The 23,750-nt window shown below is 40.0% G+C and overlaps 1 protein-coding gene across 4 annotated transcripts in view; it reads right to left on the reverse strand.

The window, feature by feature from the left end:
• Positions 1 to 23,750, reverse strand: part of FNDC3B (fibronectin type III domain containing 3B) — a 534,350-nt gene continuing 510,600 nt past the window's right edge. For all 4 annotated transcript variants that reach the window (XM_086944392.1, XM_086944390.1, XM_086944391.1 and 1 more), the window contains 2 exons: positions 20,871 to 20,998; positions 1 to 2,161 (listed from right to left, as the gene is read on the reverse strand). In XM_086944392.1, coding sequence (XP_086800518.1) covers positions 1,850 to 2,161; positions 20,871 to 20,998 — 440 coding nt within the window. In that variant the 3' untranslated portion in view covers positions 1 to 1,849. The remainder of the gene's footprint in view (positions 2,162 to 20,870; positions 20,999 to 23,750) is intronic.

A 23,750-nucleotide genomic window follows, 5' to 3' on the forward strand; every position in this document is an offset into this window, starting at 1 on the left:
GGTTTTAAAATGTTTAACCATAAAAACACCTTGTACAAACTTTGCTCACAAAATACCACTTGCAGAGTCATATCACAAAAGACATAAAAAAGTAAAGTTATTATTTTGGCAAAACAATATCTATCTATATTTCACTTGATGCAATTAGTTCGCTAAGCTCAAAATAAACTAATTATAGGCAATATCAAAATATAGGACCTTTCAATTATATGCTACATTTATATAGGCACACAGACATTTCCATTGTAAGAGATGATTATGTTTCTGGATACATGTAAACTTCTCAATCACTGGTAATGTTTTGGCTTTGAATGTACTAGATGCTCCCATCTTTAAAATGCATGAAAATATCAGAGGGTTAATACTAGGAATGCTGACAGGTTTGATGACCTAGAATACAACAATAAAAACAGACAAAATATAACATGCTACAGGGGGGAAATTAGTACATAGGTACACATATCGTTTTTACAATAAATAAAAGATTGCACTGTAATTGGCATTTAAAGTACTGAATGCAGTATACTGTATAAATAAACCTAAAACAAAGTATTGTTGAGTTCCCATGATTTTGTATATGGGAAGATTATGCTAATACAGGACACCGTATCATACACAACAGACCACAAAAAAGCGCTGACAATGCAATATAAAGCAGCACAAATATACAAAAATAAAAGGGGTATACATTTTGTGATTGTTGCACCCTTTTGGAATTATTTATGCACCTCCAGCTGATTTCCATCTTTGAGGTGCTATTCACTTGAATGGAATAACTAAATAATGCATTTATGATACTTAGGTTTCCACATACGTTACACAGAAATGGCCGTTACACAAAAGATTATGACATTACAATCTTCTCTTGCGTAAGTATTGTAATAAATCAGTGGACCTAATACGTTATCATACCAGAAATGCATCTTCAAAACTTGACTTTCAATACTCAAAAGAACTAGTTTACAATAGTTGCATAAACTTTATATATGTAGGAAAGGGGAGACAGAGATACCAGTTCAAGGTATACCAAAGAGCTAGCACCTAAAGGACCAAAATACGTTAGTGATTAGCTCTGGGGAAATTATACACACAAAAAAGGCAGACAAACAACTTAAAAGCAGCTTCTTAAACAGCCGAACACGGGAACCAGCTAACTATTGCACAATGCCCTCTTACTTAAAATTATTCTGAAGAACACACTGGGTTAAAACCTACAGTGATTTACCACTGATATGCATTTTGGTTATTTGATTTTGCACATGTAAGTTTATAGTGTTAAAACTCGAATGAAAAATTATTAAAAGGTGGCTACACATTGTGTGTTAGATGAGCATAAAATAGTTAAATAACTAAGTGACCATTGTTGATGCTACCATAAAATTAGGTAAAATGTATTGTAGCGAATAAATCATATGCAATATCTGAAACACTTTTTACTGTACACTATTACTTAACGCTAATCTCTATCAATATACAAACTAGTGAATATGTTTACAGAATGATAAGAGTGAAAACAAAAGTGACAGGTCAATAATTTCTTTGTTGAAACGTGAGCAGCTACAATCGCTCCAATAGAAAATATCAAATTCCTTAGAATTTTAACATAATATAAAATAAAACATTTGCTTTTGGTATCTGGTGTACTCTTAGATCCAGTCGGAGACCTACCTTGTTCGGCATTACAAAAAGGTGCATCAAAACACTGATCTTTCTTGTTAGGACTGTAAAATTATAACTATATAAAAAGTAAAGCAGAAAAGAGTTTCAGAAAAAAGAACATCTCAATAACTGTTTGGATTATAATGCGCAGCATTAGTTCGATGTATACCTCAATTGGTGTTCAGATTGACTACTTCATAAAGAAGTACTGTAATATAAATGCGAAGAAAACGGACAACGTTGCAAATCCAACAACAATGAGGGCTGCAAATTGTTCATCAGTAGGGATTCTGCTCTTCTGTTTCAAATCATCATGACTTCCCAATGCTCCTGCTAGCATGATCTCATTCCGCCTCAACAGAAAAGAAGCCGATGGGCTGAAAGGTCCACTGAGCTCTTGGGATGTATCCAAGCATCGTCGGCATACACACACACGGAATCGGTACTCCATGTTTGTTTGAAGGCCTGAGATTTGGAATGTCGTGTCCTCTCCCTTGTATACCTTAAAACAAAGTATACAATTAGCACAAATTAAAGCCATGCTTCATCAAAACATACACCTCCAAATGCACACAATATACATGTCAACATTGAGGTTTACAAACATTGCATATGGATACGCTTTATCACTACAGAATATAAACTCCAATCCCAAAACACATGTACAGTACATAAAACATTCAAATATCAATATGGGGGATGGAAGGACTAATAAGTAAAATCAATATATTGAAAAGATAAAGATGTACAGCACCTAACACAACAAATCACTGTTGGCTGTATCCAATTTCCCTACCTGATGTACCTGTAAAGCCACATTAAGAAGCACATGGAATGCTACAAGTAATTAGGTTTGGCAGCATCTCTACCATTTAACTGCATGTGGGTCGTTACTAGAATTTTACCTTGGTAGCGGAGTAGAATACGCAGCAGGTGGCTAACCTTATGCAACTCACTGATAAATGGTGTCATTTGATGTGTGAACTTCATTGTTCAGTAAATATAGAATGAGTAATCGCCGTGAAAACAAAAACATGTCCTGTAGTAGACTAATAATTAAAAATATGTAACTATGAAATGCAGCAAAATAAGGGCCAACCCGGGTTCCCATTATAGCCAAGACAGGGGAGTATTTCAGACTGTTTGCATGGGCAGATGTTTGAACACCATAAACCAGCAGTACATCAACAATGGCCTACAAAGATACAAAAAGAAGGAAAACATTTCCTGCTCAGAGCACTTGGAACATGTAAAATTATACATGTCATCCCAATCATAGATGCTGCTATAAACATGTGACACTCAATGGTCAAAAGTTGTCCCAAGGTACCCTACTGTATATTTTCTATAGCATCCACATCTACTGAAAAGGCTCCAAAGTGCTTTTGAGTGATCAAAGAAAGGACTTTTTCAAATGTTGTTCATGGTTGTAGAGTGTGCTATTTTAATGTGAAATATGTAGAAAACTGTTTGAGGTTTGGAGGCCTACAGCAGTTCTATTACTGTAAACATTTTTCTGTGTTTAAGCACTGAGCGAAACAGAGATATGCAATAGAAAGAACTCCCATGCAGTTATTTTCCATCCCCCCGGCCTTTGATTAACGGACTAGCATGACTGTTGCACTTTGTTGGTATTGTTTGCCTTTGTAATCTAGCCTATGTAGGAAACTTGTTGTGCTTGCAATTTCAGATGGGTTCTCTAATCAGGGAATTGTGATATTATAGATGTGCATATGCATGGCATATATAGAGGAAGCAACAGGTTTGCAGATGTGTATACCATCCTTTAATTCGGCATGCAAATGACCAGGTCATACAGTCCAAATTAAGCAGCTTTGTTGAAATATATTCCCTTCTATTTTTATGTGGAGCATGTCGGCAATTCTTGTCTCATTCTCAAGTTAGTGTTTGAATAGGTCCACATCGCAATTGGAAAATTAAAATATAATTTCCCCCCTGAGGAGTTGATTAAGCATTGCATCAGGGATGGAGTGTCGTAAACTGACTTGCAATCCACATAGGTTAGTTAGAATCATTGTCGGTTACTGTTTCAAACTTTCACATCTTGTTATAACACCAGGCAGTGGCGGCTTCTCGGCTATGGCAAAGGAGAATCACCTGCCCTGCCAGCCTCAAAACTTGAAAAATAAAACCATAATAAAAAAAGGTTTATTATCATTTTATATTTCAGGTTCTAAGCGCGGGGTGAGTCTTGAGGGCGGGGCCATTACAAGGGCAGTAATAAGGGGGAATGGTGGGCACTGCTATCAGTGCACATGTCGGTTTGGTCTGCCGTCTAATGATGGCCAAACCGACATGCACACTGAGCTGTCTCCAACCCAGCTGTGCTTCCGGGTTGGAGAAAGCAAGCGCAGGTTCCCAGTCTCTCTGAGAGCACAAATTCACGGTGCTCAGGCCAATCCTGCTACAGCTTTCAAGCATGAGAGCAGAGTCAGGATTGGCCGCATGGGAGTCTGGGAGCCTGTGCTGCAGCGAGGACAAAGAGAAAAATAGCGGCAAGCAAGTTCTTTTTTCCTATTTTTTTTTTTTAATGTCTTTGTTGTCCATTTTACCTTCCTCCCCCACCTCCCTGTTGGCCTTCGTCCCCGCCTCGCCACTCCGCCCACAAACTAGCCGCTACTGACCCTAGGTGCCAAAAATAACAATGAAAAATACGTTTCATTTCTGTATATATGTTACTTTTTCCACAATAGCCCAATCAGCATAATAGGAAGTTATGTGAAATGAACATTTGTGCAATTCTAGGACAAGATTGCGTGTAATAGAAAATAACTCCCTATCTTTATACACAGGGATGCGATTAATTTTCTTCTATGTTACAACACACTATGGTACCAAAATACACTCTTGAATTTACCTTAAACTAGAATAATCTAAACTGCACCTATATGTCTAAGTAAGTTCACAGGCTTAAGGCTTGGAGATGCATCAGGAAAAGACAACCAAATTGCATCAACGGTTAGAAAGTGACAGGAAGTTGTGGATCAGGTGCTGCTAAAGTGCACCAATTGCTGCAATTTAGGATTTTTTGCAATTTGAAAACACATCACTTCCTTCCATTAGACTACGCTTCTCAGAACACCAAACAGAGCAGTCACGGCCACTTTAACCCAGACGTTTGTGAATGCATGGGAGAAGCAACGGTTATGCAAACTACACTGGAGAGTGAAACACTAAAGAATGTAAAATAAAGAAGAGGCCGAGACCTAAAAAAACAACAGTAGATTTACACAGATCATATATTTTGGAAAATCAGGATATTCAAATAAAATATTTGATTTACTATAGTTTATGGTTTTTCTGAAATTTTGGACTTCCCTCTTGGAGCTACGTTGAACATTTCTAATCAACAGAACTAAGAATTAAAGCTGGCATTGCACCCAAATACCTTCTAGCGTTGGCTTAACCCTACACTTCCAAGCGAAATCTTCGCTCGCAATCAGCTGCCAACTGCTGCGTTCCAAGATTCAAACTGGCAAGAATGGGAGGCAGATCTTTCGCCCACCTTGGACCATCCCTCTGGAACGCACTCCCTCCTTTCATTCGTAAGGAGGAAAACCATGCCAGGTTTAGAAGGCACGTTAAGACTTGGCTATTCGAACAATAACTTGAACAGCCAGTATCTCCCTGCCATCATTATGCTGTGTCTTGGCGCCGGGAAACCCTTTTTGGGTAGCTGTTGCGCCTTATAAATTAAAAAAATAAAATAAAATAAAACTGGCATGTTTATCTACATTTCCTAAATCTTTGCAAACTAGGTAACACACAAGCTTTCTTGTTAATTTTTTCATTTAATGCAGCATCTTCAAACCTTATGTTTAGGAAAATATACACTGAATAAATTCAATACTGTATTACAAATCAACTTCCTCCTCATATTCAAGTGACTGGCATATGAGAATTAGATGAGCATTGTACACTCAGTACAAAAACAACACATTCCTCAAGTCAAATGTACAGCGGCAGATGCACTGTTAAGGCGGAGGAGCACTGCCCCACTGCTTTCTGAGCAGGGAATAAACGAAAAATGAAATGATAATAAAACATGTTATTATCTTTTTATTTATCTTGCAATGCCTGGTATTCTGATTCAAGGGTGGGGCCTGGCCATCCTGATTGACACTGGGAGGAGGAGTGCGCTACAAGTGTACATGTCTTTTTGGACAACCATCGTGGGCCGGCCAAACAGATGCACACTTGTTTCTCCAACCCAGCTGTAGTCCACTGCCGGGTGGAGAAACAGCACAGACTCCCTGTGCCTGAGCGAGTGCCCAACCATTCCGCTCACGCTAATCTAGTGCTAGGTATAGTATGAACGCAGCGTCTGGATTGGATAGGGAGTATATGACGTGTCCCAGGGACTGTTGGGAGTAGGAGAGCAGAGGAGCACGAGGCGCAAGGTAGCCGGCAGCATCAGGTAAGCCTTTTATTTATTTATTTTTAAACACCCCCGCACTCACCTCCTGCGTTTGTGTCATACATGAAATGTTAAAACTGACTTCAAATTATTCGAGTTGTAAATAAGGGTTGGTTATTACAGGATGGCCTAGTTTGGGCTCTAGACAACAAATGGAAAGTTATCTCACTGAGGTGGACTATGTTGTACAGAGGCAAATCCTCAATGGATACGCATGGCCTCAATAGGGACAATTCTCAAGATGATATCAGACTTAACAGAGGAACAGAGTCTACAAAGGGACTAGGGGCCAGATGTATGTAAATTAGATTTACCGATTTTTAATTACCGAATTTTACCGATTCGGTAATTAAAAATCAGTAAATCTAAAGTGTGGATATGTAGGTATATCCAGATGTTGAAATACCGAATCTTTAACAATCGGTATTTACCGATTCTGTAAATACATAATCGGTAATGCCCATTCATTCCTATGGGCTTCAAAGCCCATAGGAATGAATGGGCATTACCGATTTGGTATTTACCGAATCGGTAAATACCGATTCACACACCGATTCAGGGGGTGTCACTTTGACACCCTCTGGCACCCCCAAAACAGGCACGGGTTCCATGTGGCAGGCAGACCTGCCCTAAGGGCAGGTCTGCCTGTCACATGGCATAGGTGTGCATGCACACATGTGCATGCACACCTGAATCGGTATTTTACCATCAAATTGGATTTGATGGTAAAATACCGATTTGTTAAGGCTCCTGGGACTCTGAAGAGTCCCACCTACATCGGAGAATTACCGAATCGGTAAAAATACCGATTCGGTATTTTACAGAATCGGTAAATTTACCGAATCGGTAAATTTACCGACTCTGTAAAATTGTGCCCCTACATACCAGTTCAGGTATACCGGTCGGTAACGGCCGAAAATACTGATTTTCGGCCGTTACCGACCGACCTACATCTGGCCCAATGTGTCCATGAAATAATAAAGTAATAATATTTTATCTTTTCAAGTTTGTTGCTGGTGTTTCTTTAAAAAAAACGAAAGAATATGTGCAACTAAATTACTGACGTACAGAGCCTAACATTTAAAAAAAAAAATATATATATATATATATATATATATATATATATATATATATATATATATATATATATTACCTACTGGCGATAGCCAGTAGGTATATATAGTTAGGATTTTTTCTCTATGGAACTTTTGAAAATTCTATGCCTAATAACTTTGGCGTTTGTGGACGGAATCGGCTGAAATTTTCAGGAAAATGGCACATTTTGTTTCTGAGCAGCCCCTGAAAATTTGGTGGGGTTTCGTCAAGGGGGGGCTGAGAAAAAAGGGGGGTCCCAAAACGCGTTTTTTGCATTGAGTTTTCCATAGGGCGGTTGGACTCACTTTTAGCTCGAACGGCTGAATGGATTTGCACGAAACTTGGCAAAATTGTAGGGACTGTTAGCCCGATGTGCCTTTGCTAGGTCTCAATATATGTGCTTCAGTGGATTTTGAGAAATTAACGTTTAAAACAAGATATATATCTGTAACAGCGCTCCGGGCAGCGCTCCGGTTCGCGAACTTTTCGCGTATCGGAACTTTGCGAAGCGAAGCTGATTGGCTCTCCGGTGTCTGTCAACATTCTAAACAGTCCGGAGCGGCCGCCATCTTGTCTCTCGGTAGGATCGAGAGACAAGAGGAGGCCAAAACAAAGGGGGAAATGAAGGAAAGGGGGCAAGGTAGACCCCTTCTGACCCCCTAGGATTGATGAGGGGGATATTATAGAGCCACGCCGGGCCCAAAAAAAAAAAAATCCGATTTTTTCGCCGTAGAGACGCGTCTTGGTTCGCGAACCGGGCAGCTAACCGGGAAGCTAACCGTCAGTGTAACCCAAAAAAAAAAAAAAAAAATTCCGATTTTTTCGCCGTAGAGACGCGTCTTGGTTCGCGAACCGGGCAGCTAACCGGGAAGCTAACCGGCAGTGTAACCCAAAAAAAAAAAAAAAAATCCGATTTTTTCGCCGTAGAGACGCGTCTTGGTACGCGAACCGGGCAGCTAACCGGGCAGCTAACCGGGAAGCTAACCGGCAGTGTAACGGGAGTCTGAGGAGTAGCTGATTGGCTGTCAATATTGTAAACAGTCCGGAGCGGCCGCCATCTTGTCTCTCGGTAGGATCGAGAGACAAGAGGAGGCCAAAACAAAGGGGGAAATGAAGGAAAGAGGGCAAGGTAGACCCCTTCTGACCCCCTAGGATTGATGAGGGGGATATTATAAAGCCACGTGGGGCCAAAAAAAAAAAAAAAAAAAAATCCGATTTTTTCGCCGTAGAGACGCGTCTTGGTACGCGAACTGGGCAGCTAACCGGGCAGCTACCGGGAAGCTAATCGGCAGTGTAACGGGAGTCTGAGGAGAAGCTGATTGGCTGTTATCATTGTAAACAGTCTGGAGCGGCCGCCATCTTGTCTCTCTGTGGGATCGAGAGACAAGAGGTGGAAAAAAAAAAGGTGTAAATGAATGAAAGGGGTAAGGCAGACCCCTCCTGAACCCCTAGGATTGATGAGGGGGCTATTAAAGTTCCCTGGGGGGTGAAAAAAAAAAATTGCAATTTTTCGCGGTAAAGGTGCTTCCTGGTACGTTAACCGGGCAGCTAACCGGCAGCGTAACGGGAGTTCGACATATTGTGTTTTTTGAACGTTTGTGATATGTGCACGTGTGGATTTTGTCTAATTAAGGTTAAAAAAATATATATATATCTTTAAGCGTGTTCTGGCGCGCTTACGTTTTGGGTTTGGTTTGCGCTGCAGAGACGATACGTCACGGTTATGCGATGCATCATGAGGCGTCTCACGGGCTACGTGATACGTCACTTAATAAAGAATATATTTTACAGCTATAGATATTAGCTTTTAAAAAACCAATGAAATTCACAGAAAAAACCATAGGTTATAGACCATATATAGTTAGGAATTTGCATTTACAAAACCTTGAAAATTCACTGAAAAAACCATAGGTTATAGACCATATATAGTTAGGGATTAGCATTTAAAAAACCTTATTTTATTTGCACAAAACCATTGAAATTCCATATATAGTTAGTTGCACTAACTATATATCGCGGACCCGCAATCCACTGCTAATGATGTCACATATTACATCATTCATGACATGGTCAGTGACATCACTGATGACATCACTGATGACATCTCAAATGACATCACTGATGACATCACTGATGACAACACCCAGTGACTGTATGTTTCTGTAAAGTTAAAATATGTCTTACATATTGAAGAATGAGTGGATGTATAAGTGTCTGGATGAAGGATTTAGTAGGTGCATGACTGACTGTATGGGAGAATGATTAAATGTGTCTCACTGAGTGCATGGGTTAGTGATTAAAGTGTCTTAATTTGGCAATCAATATTTATGTTCTTCTGTAAACTGCTGCATGTTTAAATCAGTAGCTATATCAGTAACTATATGGGTTATTGAATGGTTGCCCAAGTATTTGTATGGGAGACTGAGTGTGTGTGTGGGTGGCTGGGAGGTGTATAACTCTGTGCATAGATGTGTGAGCGGTTGATTCCCTAGGTGTATGGGTTCAAAAGTGCATGTAGAAACAGCTGTATGGACAGTTGACTGTGTGCATGAGTATATTGGTGAGTGAATGGATATCTCAGTTCTACATGTCAAAGTAAGTACATATGTAAAACACACTCCATGTGAGAGTTGACATATATAAATAACTGAACATAAGAGTCAGTGAATGTGAGAGTGGCTGTATGAATCATTGTGAACTTGTATCAAGGATTGTATAAGAGAGTAAATATGTGTTAGTATATGTTTGAATAAGTAAGGTGTGTATAACTGTATAGTTAAGGAAATGGAGATGTGATTGATTCTTTGCATGACTGAATAGGTGTGTGAGTAACTCCATGGATGTGTGACAGTCTGTGAGTGCCTGTTTACACTGAGTGTATCAAAGGTTATATTAGAGTCTGAAGATGTATTATCACATAAATGATATCATCAGTGATGTAATCAGTAATGTCAAATGAGATGTCAGTGATGTCATCAGTGATGTCATTTGAGATGTCATCAGTGATGTCATCAGTGATGTCATTTGAGATGTCATCAGTGATGTCATCAGTGATGTCACTGACCATGTCATGAATGATGTAATATGTGACATCATTAGCAGTGGATTGCGGGTCCGCGATATATAGTTAGTGCAACTAACTATATATGGAATTTCAATGGTTTTGTGCAAATAAAATAAGGTTTTTTAAATGCTAATCCCTAACTATATATGGTCTATAACCTATGGTTTTTTCAGTGAATATATATATATATATATTACATTTCTAAAGAAAAAACAAATCCATGGCTGCGTGATGATTTCCACTTGAAGATTCAGATAAAGATTTCAGATTAAAAATGCTTACCTTTTTCTGCATTCACCTCTTCCTTTTTACGCTCGCCCAATTAATTTCTTAGAGAAATAGTTTAGAAGATGTTTACTCTAGAAAGCAGGTATTGGGTGTATCCTGAAAAGAGTAGACCGGCATTGTGCTTCCTACCTCTTTTGCACTACTGTTGATAAGCTACCCATTCCTCAACACACTTCAAGAGGATTTAAAATAATGAGAACGGAGTGGGGGGTAGTGGGACGCTGAAGGGAATTTTAGAACATGCTGGGTCTAAAACCTCTAAGTTAGGGTTATCCGATTGGTGGAGTCTTGAACATCAATATAATTAGTAAGGTTGCTCAGGCCAGCCAAAGTGTTCGAACATGACAGAATGCCATAGTATTTTCTTCAATACTTTTAAGGGTGTACCAGAGCTCTCAACATAAGAGGGACTGATATTAACCATGGAAGCATGGAAAATATTCTGATAAAGTAAATCTGCCAGTAAAGATGAATTTTATATTTATTTGATATATCTTAATAACCACTCTATGCCAATGTGAATCACAAGCATTCAGTGACACAATTATGAAATGCAAACCTAAATGAATACAAGAAAATTAAAGAAAGGAGCAAAGAAAGCTTAAACCAAAAACATGGTGACATTATAGGAACAATACCAGTTTTACTATGCATGAAGCATTTGTAAGAAAGTGTATGCATAAAATTAAATTACGGGTAAAATCAAATATCATAATTCTTCCCTCTAGGTTAGAGTGAACAAGAAAACCAACAACAACATTCTGCTGTTGTGGTGTCACGGAGCCCCTAATAAATGCCAACTTGCTATCAGGAAACCCCTGAGAAATGGACCTACGGATGAGGGAGGATCACATAGTCCACTGACCGCAAACAGCTTTGATGCATTAAAGCCCCAAGATCCAGATAGTAGACTTGGTCCCACAGAGAAGCACCAAGGAACCCTTGACACCACCCTTTGTCAAATGAGATGAATTTGCATCTTCACCCACACTTGACCACAACTTCTCATAATGGAGAAAGTGAAGAGTGGGGGTAGAAACGCAGCGGGGAAAAGAATGTATCTTGTACGCTCCACTTCCTTCTAAATAAACCAAGTGTAATATATGATGATACTGTTTATTTGTTGCAATGTTTCCAATAAATCACAGTCTCGCCCATTGACCTTACTGAAATGCCTATGGGCTGAAAATTATGAATAGGAAACACCAACATAGCCGTATGCCATAAAACATGAGCTTTAAAGTTCCCATCTACTATATCCATTCAAAAACCATGGATATGCAATTTGCGTGGACTGATTTCTGAATGGGAATGCAATTTACAAACAACCTAAGTACTATTAGGTTACATCACATGTTGTACAGTTGAAGAGGCTGCAAAACAACCTGGCTACTGAACACTCATTACTCCGGTCGAATGCAGCGGTGATTGCCTGGGGTGGACAGTAAGACTCTGTCCCTACATTTGCTTTCCCAAATGGGAAAAGTAAAAAAACAGAGAGGAAAAAAGAGCCAGTGCCCATTAGAGGGACAGACGCTACTTGAAGAAATATTTTTCGTCTGGAAAATGCTTTTGATAACTGGCAGTGACCATATGGACCACTGCCAGCGCCCCCGTGACCACCCAAATTACACACAAAGAGGAAACCAGCCCACCGAGACAGCTTCACCTTTACAAACGAATCACCACCCCAACTTGAGGCCAGAAACTGACAATGGTCACAGCTGTAGTCACAAACCACTAATACACCGCTTTCAGAATTGTAAATAGATGGGGGAGGCATCTACGCCCCCCCAATTTGTGATTCATTACTGGTCAAAAAAGCCTTTTTATGAGTCAGAAAGACTTTTCTGAGTTGGACCTGGGCTTTTGCACAGTGTGAAAAGTTCTTTTGTGGTTGCAAACCCTTTGATTTTGCTCTGAAAAATGGGTTGTTCAGATGAAGCAAAGCATGTTCTCCTCCTGACATTTCTAATAAATTGTAATCAAGCTTAACTTCCCACACCATTACTATATACATACTGTACAATAAATGATTTCCAAATGAAGGGCCTTAATCACAAGGCGGACATAGATGGCCGCCTCTCTGTCCTTTTTGATATTATTTTATACATGAGCAGTAATAGAAAAAGCTTTTTTCAAGTGAAATGTGTGTGAACAATGTGAGGTTTCAGTCACTGGTTACCATGAATGCTTATCTTTTAAAATACATTGAGGGGAGTGAATACGCGGGTGATCTGTTCTTTGAAGGTTCCCTGACGGCTAACATCTTTCTCAGATCTTCTCACTGCTCTGTATGCTAATGATAGCCAATATAAAGCAATTCCATCTAATGTCACACAACACCCACATGGTGGATTATTAGCAGTCTGCTTTGTAATTTAAAATAAAGAGGCAGCTCATGAATTTTTATGAATTTTGAAGCTGAACTTTACTTTTCAGCACTAAAAAAACTTTAAACCTATTGTTGACAGAAGCTATAACGAGTGATTCATGAAGTGATTTCACTACATGGCAAATACAAATGTATGATATAAAATAAAAAACTAAGAGAGGAGTAACTGAAATCCCTGTTATGGTACATTTTGAAACCCTACTCCGCGTCCTACTGCTCCAGACCTCATGTGATGTCACAGATTGCATGACATGTGACACCACATATCTCATCTACATCATCAGTAAGAAAGCATTTAATAACAGTAGGAAAGGAGGACTATTAATTTCAGCCTTAATTTCTCATAAAATATAGAGAAGAAAGTGCACAGCCAGGCCATGTCCACATGGCATAAAATAACTCCGGACACAGCTTTTTTCCACGCCCAGTGCACTACCGGCATACGATTTGGTATAACATCTTTATTTCCACAGCCAGGGAACAGAAGTGGAGAAGAAAATAGCTTGCAGCTTTTGTGATGGCGGAAAAAAACAATCTACGGATGGAGCTGATGCCCATGCGCACTACCAACCAAAGGAGGAGTCACCAAGATACAAAAGACTCTCCAAGAGAAAAACAAAGTGCAATCATCCGAGCCCAACACCAGATGGCGATCTATTCATAATGTACCATCTGCAGCCCATATGCCTCAAACAAATAGTTATCTTAAAAATCTGGCATGGATCCAGCCCTCCAGGACCGAATTTGGAGAGCCCTGGTGGGTATCCTCATTGCTGTCGTAGTAGGAAAAGATTACCACTGCTTTCTGTTCTAGATATGCCTATTTAGGTATACACAGAAAGAGGTATTTCCACTTGCCAGTCTGTGAAATGGACAAATATATTCAGTGTCAGCGACAAATTAAATGAGGTCAACAGTGGTGTGAAATGTAATGCCAGGCGTGAGGTCATCTACTGATCCAGACATCAAGGGCTGCTATAATTTTTCTGTCAGCACTACTTGCAGAGAAAGCCTGCAGTCCCATGTTATCATCTATAAGTCTCTCCAGAGGAAGGATTTATGAAAAAGAAGGCTGTTCTTTCTCTGCGAGTCAAATGATGGGTAAAAGGGCAAGCATGTGTGTCTTCAGTAATTTTTGTGATGTTGTCTATGGTGATGCATGATCATTGATGTCATTTGTGAGGTCATCTTTGACATCTTCTGTGAGGTCATGAGCCGTACATTGGAGGCGAGGGAAGGTTATGGTTGTGCAATGCCCAGTGCTTGCAGGACAAGTACAGATGTCAACGGCACCACAGCGGTATGTGGCATGATATCAGAAGTGTTGAGTCTGTGCATTAGGGTATTGGGATGCTAGCTAGCTGATTTAGCTGACATTAACATAGTGGGGAGATGAATGTCCTTATGCCATAGATAATTTGAAAGTGAAGTGCTATGTTATAATGCTTTATCACACCACTGATTATCATAGATAAGAGCACCTAGAAGGTGGCAGTAAACATTTGTGTCACCAATTAATTATAGCTGGGTATCTGTGATCAATGTTTGCATTAAAAAGAACATTCCTGTAAGTCTGACTGAATAATGATAACTCTTCAATCTGACTTATTGATCTCAGTTATGTTAACTACATAGCTATTGGTGCGTCTAAAACATAGCATTCACCAGGAATGGCTAGTGGGCAGGCAATATCCGCTAAGGCTGGTACTTAGAGATATGGTGAATTTTTAGTGTATGTCCAAACATCAGATGATCTATAAACTGTTTGAGTGGGAGACATCCAGAGCTCTGCATGTATGCGTTTTTTTTAGATAATAAGGAACTACAGGTGCTGAACAAAGTGGTCTAGAGATATGGCGGCAGTTACATTTAGCTGGAAATAGCATCTTGATGGAGAAGGTCAATATGTACCAAACAGAGAGATGTATACTAAGTTCTCTTCACAACTGGTAACCAGATAAGGGAATGGGCAATAGGGCTGACGTCATCCACTGTGACATGGACCATAATGTTTTGTACCCTTTGCAATTCTAATATTATGTATTTGAGGGATATTAAAAAACAGTTTGCAGGTCCAGCCGTGAAAAGACAAACAATTGCTGAACCAAAAAGGACAAACTCAGAAATTGAAATATTTGTCTTTGAGGATATAGTAAATGAAAGAAGATAGCTTTTAGCAAGCTAGGCACTTTTGATTTACCATTGTTAAGCCTGCATCAAACGGGGACATACGTTTTTAAGATGAGACACTTCTTTTGCAAAGTATATAGGTGGACAAGTGTGGCTCAGGGGTTAGAGGCGGCAGACCCGGAAGCTGAGATCGGCCTTGGACCAGGGTTCAATTCCCCGACTCGGCGGGTCTTGGGCTAAAAATTCCACGGACTCGATAATTCTCGCTCCGGTGCCTTCTTGACTCACAGGTTCACACTCTGCGACTCTGGGCAATAGCTTGCTTAATCTCCACAATGGCCCCTCGCGGCGGGATGCCTGGCTTTCACCTTGTGGATACACTGCCGGGGTTATGTCACAGGGGAATACCAGGACGGGTTCTCTAAGCAAGCGCCGGGAAACCCACTGCGGGTAGCTGTGCGCTATATAAGCTCAAATACATTTACATTTACATTTTACATCTAACCGCTATGATTTTGGTTTTGCTGGAGTTCCTTTTCAGAGAGTTGTCTTGCATCTACTGATCAATAGCTGACAAACAAGACTTAAGATAGTTAGTCCTCAATAGCGCGGACCACTGGATTATGCACAATATCTGTGTATCATAAGTGGACCCGTACAACCAGAGCTGCATGAGAGTACCATTTCTATCAATGGGGCCAGGTACATATAGAGTATGTTGTAGACAACCCTGAACCCTATAAACAATGGACTGGGTGGGTTGAGAATATACACCTTCCACTTGATGCCTGTTTACAGAAAGGATCACAATTACTCGGTTACTAGACTTTGAATCACAGAGCTTTCACAGAAATTTGATAAGACTGACAGTGCGAAATACCACCAACATTACAACTGAAGTGATATCACTACAGCTCACCCCTCCAATCAAATGTCAGAGCCAAAAATTCTTTATTAAGGAAATATTTCATAACCACCAAAAATAACGTAGCAAAATGCAATAAAATAGTTAGACACAAATCAAATCAAATGCAGTCAACATGCATATCCGTTAAGGTTATCCTAATCCTTACAGCACCGTTTATAAAACTTCGATAGCAAATCATATAGGAATGGATGGCAGAGACTGAAGAAATTAATGAGCAGGCCTACACTGTTTAAAATGCATTCCAAATTGTTTTAAAAACTAAGCTCTAAGAGATTTAGAACTCTTGCATAAAAAGTCTAAATGTAAGGTGCCTTGAGCAGACATAACATCACATGGACAAGATTTATTTCCTTTAAACCAATGGCCAGACATAGGGTGTACCACCAGGAAGTGAATTGCAACAAGGTGAAATTGGTAAATCTGTTCTGGGTATGGAAACTTATCTCCAAATGGATATGCCTAATGTACATCGATGATTTCAGATATTTTTTAGACTAAATATTTTTAATCAGCTTGTATTCCCTAAGGGGGTTGTTTGGTTTACACAATCTAACTTGCCTTTTTGCACATGTGATATGTACTTTCGTGTCCCAAGTTTTCTGCCCTTCTACATACATTTTCAAGGCCTCTTCTGAGTGCTGGAAATTTCAAACAGATTAAACCTGCTTATTTGTTACTGCAGATTTGCTTGTTTGTTGCACATTGTTTGCTTGGGGTTTTACGCAGAGGCCGTTAATACTTTATTTGGCTGGTTTGATTACCGGGACTGAATTGTAAACCTTGTGATTTTAATGATATTTGATCTTTTTAATATGGCTGGCTTGGCTTATACTTAATCTATCATATTTATGTATCTTGGCAATATTTTCATGTTGTTTAATTATTTGGTCCTATTTGTATGATGTACCCTTGTATGTACTAAAATTGAATAATAGCATTATTCAATGATTGATTGGTATGCTGGGTTAGCTTGAGGAACTACTAAAAGCCTTATAGATGTTACTCTCTGCCCATTGTAAAGCTATACAATGGCATAACCCCAAATACTAGAACTATAGTTAGCCAAGATGCATCTGCTATTATAGAATGTAAACATTTCCAGGACTGGCCTGGAATCCAGTATTGAAGAAAACCAAAATACAGTGGTGGGCGTCTTTGTTAGTTGTGTGTCTTTAACTGTATTTGGGGGGCAGGGTCCACTTTCCCTGGTTATCAAATAGGACTTTGAGGTATGAAAAAATAGGGAATTTCGACATAACAGTATTTTTAACAACACATTGTCTCACTTTAGGGTTTTCTTTCCCACAAAACATAACATAGGTCTTTCCTAGATTAAACTTTAGCTTCAACTTATCAATGTACGTAGTATATGAATCAATCAATCGCTGAAGCCCATTAGCAGTATGGGCCAAAAGGACTGCATCGTTTGCATTTACTAGATCGGGTGTTAGCGGGTAGCCAATCTTGAGCAAGTCATTAGAAATTTACAATAGAGCTTGTTCAAAACCATTTACATACAAAGTCAATACAAATGGGGCCAGTACACACCCTTGGTTCAATTTCATCTGCAAATTAAAATCGCTGATACACTCGTCTCCTGGTCTAAAGCAGACTATGGGTATAACATTTTGATAAAGTTGATAAAGTTGACTTAAAAGGTGTATAATTTGCAGGTCAGCCCCATGGTATGCATAATCCGCCAGAGTTGTACGTGATTAGCACAGTCTAATGCACTACACTGGCACTACAAATGTTCTACTAAGTTCCCTGAATGCCTGTCACAAGTAGCTCCAGGTTAAGACATTGTTCTAAAGTGACCAGACCCTTCCTAAAACCATACTGCAAGTCAGAAATGATACACTACTCCTCAGACTAACATTGCAGTCACTCCAACAATGATGTCTCCAGTGAAATTAGACGACTCCACTGGTTACCCGTTAAGAAATGAGTGCTGTTTAAATTAAATTGTTGTTGTGTCTTGTAAAGCGCACTGCTACCCGGAGGCCTCGTAGCGCTATAGACCGCTGGGGAACCCGTCCTGGCTTTCCCTGTGAGATAGTCCCTCCTGGGGGTCTCCAAGGTGAAACCAGGCATCCCCGGCGTTTGTGTGGGGCCGTTGTGGAGATGAGGCAAGCTAATGCCCAGAGTTGCCGAGTGTGCTCCCTGGTCGGAGTAGGCACCGATGCGAGAATTATCAGTCCGCTGATCCTGGTCCAAGACCCTGCCGCGTCGGGAATCGAACCCTGGTCCCGGGCCGTTCTCTGCACTCGGGTCTGCCGCCTCTAACCAGTGAGCCACACCTCTCCACTCTGTATGGTATACAAAGCCCTACAAGGCACAGGACCTGACCACCTGAAGTGACAATTTCAGTGGTATGTGCCCAAAAGCCCTCTCCGCTTTCTTGGAGCAAAATTGGTGACAGTACCGTCCTCAAAAAAGGCCAGGTGGGAAGGCAGAAGTTTTGTTGCTGGTGAGGCAAAGGCCTGGAATGCTCTCCCTTTTTATCTGAGGAGTATTACGGTTTTACTGATATTCAGGAAGCCCTTGACCTATAATTCGGTTGGCTTAACTAGGAGGATTGTAGCTAGCGCCAGGACACCTTAGGGTAAGAGTTGCGCTTTACAAATGACTCTAATATAACATAACACAACTCTTCCCAATTTGTTCAGTGAGCCATCAATCAATGATATCGGACAATAGCAGTGAGGATCACATCTGTTTCCCTTTTGAAAAACAGGGGCAATCGTTGTTTTTGACCAAGTTGATGGCAGCCCACCCCTCATAAAAGCATGAAACCCATTAGTCAATAATGGGGTCCACAATTCCTAGGTATCTTTGTACAAATCAGCAGGCAGGCACACCATCTGGCCCTACTGCTCTCCCCATTTGTCACGTGCTCAGACCTAACAGAATTTCTCCCAGACCGAAACGTATATTAATTTCACTCTCTGAAATATGGGGATCTGATAGGGAAAGTCAATCCACCAGTGCCCTCTTCTTGAGATAGGGGGGCACCCACACACAAGCCCAGGAAGGTCTTGTGGCGGTGCTAAGGTCTGCAGGGGGATCCACCCCTGTCGCTGGTGAGCTCCCGATGCCAGCACCCAATCAAAGTGGCTACCACCGCCACTCACTGTGATCCGCGGGGACCACACAGTATCACCGGAACCACCAGGTAAGCCGCCTCAAGTTCCTGTTCCTTCAGGCACCAGTAGGACTCCAGAGGTCGGGCTCAGATTAAGCTTGGCTCTTTGCCCGTGCCAGGACTTTCCGTGGAATGCACTCCTCGCTAGGCCAACCTCAGATGTGAGGGAATCGGGTTGTGACATCTATTATTTCCCCACTGAGAACTAGGTTAAATTTAGCTAATATGGTAAAGTATTTCTGTGCCCCCTTCCTTCCTCTTTCCGTCAATCCCTCCTGAAGCTCCGTTCATAGGTGCAGAAGATTACGGTCACATTACTGGAGCGCTGCTCATTGGTAATAGGCTACAACTATCTGCTTCCCATGCTAGTTCTTCCAGAAATGTGTGCAATGCTCATTTCTAGCAGAGTGTTGAGGCTCCATGGTCAAATTGCATTGGAGATGGCTGTAAAATTGTTAATTGCCTTCAATTTAATAATTCTATATGTATCTGTGTTGTTTATCAACAATAGGCTACTTTAGTTTGGCCAGGTAGGGTAAAATGCACATCGGCCTACAGCTGTCCGTAGAAATAGTCACATGAGTTTTCTTAAATACCAGTGAAATCCAGGCTGTCTTGAAGGTCTTCTGTACATTGCATAACAATGCCTGGCAAGATTTTGTCAATTTGAGGTTTGAGGAAGTTCTCCCTATGTATGAGCTGAAAAACATCTTCAGTGATCCAAAGATATTGGTGGTCTTCCATATTCTGAAATCTATTGCTCTTAAACGGCTCAAATCTCTACAGTATAGGTCCTAACACAAATTGGTGGATGATAACCTTAGCGCTGGTATTCCAGGTTTCCACTTGGACAGTGCTTCAGCTGAATGTCAGCAATAGTGAAAAACTGAGAGGCTATACTAGTGTTCTTATCAGTCTGAGGTGTGTGTTTTGTTCACATTTTGACACAATATTGTTTATAGATTTGTGAAATTCTCAACTCCTTAGAAAAATTAACATTGTTCTTTTTTAAGTTGATGTTTATGTGACTGATAATTTGGGTTGCACGACAGTTTACTGGCTGAGTGAGAACGGCACCTCCAATTATTTTCTTCGCTTCCTTTTAGCGCTTTAAAGACTGCACATTTTTCAAAAAAAAGAAATTCTCCCATTTATTGTTTGCGACTTTGAATTGCTGGAATGAGATTTGGCTGCTTTAACAAACTATTGAAAAAGGTCCTAATAATTGAAGGAAATATTGTGATTGCGACCCTACAACACTGTTCTAATCTCACACCACATTAACTATGTCTAATAGATGGCGCTTGTGCTAAAGGCCCTTCAGAGACATCTCATTTAACCCCTTGGGCGCGGCCGCGATTCTGCGCCTGTGTGGCACTTATGAAGAGTGGGCGGGATCATGACGGCCCCCAGCCGTCAGCACACGCCCACCATGTTGCATGACGAACGGGGGCCGTCATCAGCATGGAAGGGGTTAAGAGACTGCCCAAATCATCAAGTTTTTATTATTGATCAGGCACTGCAGAAGAGTTTTTTTGTGGAATCAAATATTTAATTCAACCCATATTGATAACCTATTGTGCTCTGCTGTAAGACACTGTATGCAGCCAACATACATAGATGCCAGTTGATGTGTAAGTGGGTACTGAAAAATTCAAAGTTATAGAGTCCCAAACTACTACATAAACTCAACAACAGAGAAATACAATATATAGATACCAATCTTACCTGTTTATATTCTGACTCTCTGCCGACGAGTACCTGAAGAATATATCCAACAGGATCCCCCTTCATGGGTGGCACAGTCTCCCAGGTGATTTCACAGGATGTTCCTTCTAACTGTGTGACTCGAGGTGCTGTAATAACAATGCATGCACATATTGATATATAGAACACTGACATTATTAAACAAATCATTCATGCCTACTCTACCCGACTAAAAATAACCAGGCACAAATTACAAGGAAAAGGCGCTCACAAATGCGTTTTACAAAAACAAGCTGGCTGACTTTTTGGGTAAAATCTGATTTGTCTGATCAGTAAAATATGTCTGGAACAGCAGAACAGCTTGCTGATTTAATGTTTATCAAAAAGTAACATTTCTTTTTGCCCCATTACGATTTCTGATTGGAACTGAGATGATTAGTGGCTGAATGTAATGATTTATCTAGAGATGAAAGACATTGGCCGCTGTTTAGCTTACAAGAATATGCGTAGGAGTGTCATTATTGTGAGAATGTTTGAAGATATTACCTTATGTATTATTGAGCTCTACAGATGTTTTTTCCAAATGCTGGTGACATGATGTTGTTTGCTGTTTTTAAGAATCTCATACAAATCCAAACAAAAACTACTTTTAGGGAAGAGATCCACTCTCCAGAATATACTGATTAGGTCAACTTAATAATGAGCTGACATTTTAATGCTTCATATTTGCTTGTGAACACCCACACATTGCATTGGTTAAACCTTCATTTCATTTCCTCTTGGTTCTACAGAAATAAGGATTGGTGTTTCTGACCCAAAGTAGAAACATGTTCCCCTTCAACTAGGAGATCAGTCTGCCACAATTTTTACTTTTTCATATAGTCAAGTTGAGCAAGGATCTTGGCATAGTGGCACATACCTGAATAGCATACCCCATATTACACACACAGTGGCAGGCTACCAGTAACCACCTACTTCAAGCAGTGTCTTGTTCTACCTGTCTGGTCACATACCATATGGAAATATAGTCTCAGCCCTTGCCTGTACGTACGCTGCCATTGGGTTTACAATGGCAGAACAGCAATAGGAAGCAGAGAATCACCCAAAAAACCAGACCAGAACTTCACAGGCCAAGTTTTGGATAGTTATGTTTGGGTCACAGATGGGATTTCCAGAAGCCAACCATTGTGTCTGGCATCACTCTCCTGCTGAACATACTTGTACCACCTAGTGCTACACTGGAGAGCAAACAAACAACAGTACAAGCGGCCTATCTGTCTCTTTTACGGTCTTTGGGAGTAGAGTTGGCTTTTTAATAATTTACCTATGGCCACCTGTATTGCCCAGGAGATATACTTTTCCAAGTATCCGATTTGGTGGTAAAATGTATGAAATAGGAGTCAAATGTGTTTTTTAGTAATGAAATATAAAGGTGGATTTTGAAAGGTCTTATAACTTTGCCATCTGTTTTTAGACAGAAATACAAGATATTAACACAAATATTATAACTGCTACATTTAAAGGTGTCCACCAAAAAAAGAAAATCTGTAAATGTCAATCAGACATTGACAGCTGTGACAATCATGGGACAAATAATATATGGTTGTGGATTGATTTGTGTTTTAAAAATATATAAAATGACTGCAGGTGTTTATACATTTTATATTTTAAACACAATCCACTTTAATGGGCCCCTTAAATATATATTTGTTTTTAGGACACAAATTGTCTCTGCAGCAAACAAAATAGAGAAGTAAGAGTACTAATTATGTTCATCTTAGAAAGGTTTGTGATGAGAACCTAATTTGCTAATCCTAAAGCTGGTTTATCCAACTGAATTTTCTGGAACCCGATTCATAGAAAGGTACATATTAGACCATATCTAACAGTTCTACCAAAAGCAACAAAGTCTACCCTAGGCAGGTTTGTGTTGTGAAAAAAAAGCCATGTAAAATGTGTTCTTCTGTTACCGTGAGGAGATGAAGCATAAACTGCTGAGGATGGAAGGCTGACCCACCACAACAAAATATTTGGCGTGTTATTTGTACTTTTTGTTATTTTCTTTCACCTGGAATTTGTATTTTCTTTTATTGACTGTAAATGTATTATATTTGATGAGCAGGCTTGCTTCTGATATAAAGCTGTATATAACCTGTCTGACATCTTTACTTACTGTAAATATAGGGTGTATCTATCACCAAATTTAATATTACTCAACTTCCTGACCTCAGGTGGCTGGAAGGCTCAGCTGGCTTTGCCAAAGTTCAAATACCTGGCATGCAGATCACAGCAGATATCAGCAGTGAGTCTTTATCTTTAAGAGCGACAATACAAACAAAGGGGTGGATGTCTGCCTAGGTTAAATGACCTTTTCTCAAAGGTAAAATTAAGCAGAAAAGGTATCTTCATCAACAATTATAATTATGAAATACATTGCATTTTTAAACACAAGTCAAACACAGAATGTAGATGAACATATTTTTTCTACAAATAATCTGGTAAGCAAATAGTGGACTGTAGTCAAGCATGTAAATAAATAAATTAACTGATTTATTTTGCTGTTAGTGTAACTTGCCTTGATGGAAGTAACAATAGTACTTTGTAATCACAAACCGACAATCTACAATACGGCTGGACCATGTATGTCCTTTAAACGTATCTTGATAATACAACACGTCCTCAATTTAAGAGACAAGCATGTCACAAGCTTTTGTGGAGCCCAGTGTCATACATTATATTTCATTATATAAACACATTGTGTATTGGTGGGAGGTCCTTGCAGCTCAATGGCTGCCACCAGAGTCTATCTCCGCATATTCTGTGGGTTTTGCCAGCAAGCACAGGGGTGGCGTAGGAGGGCAAGACAGCAAGATAAAGAAACACACAGAGAAAAACAGAGTG

This window comes from Lissotriton vulgaris, chromosome 11, assembly GCF_964263255.1.
Source record: "Lissotriton vulgaris chromosome 11, aLisVul1.2, whole genome shotgun sequence".
Classification (NCBI taxonomy): domain Eukaryota; kingdom Metazoa; phylum Chordata; class Amphibia; order Caudata; family Salamandridae; genus Lissotriton; species Lissotriton vulgaris.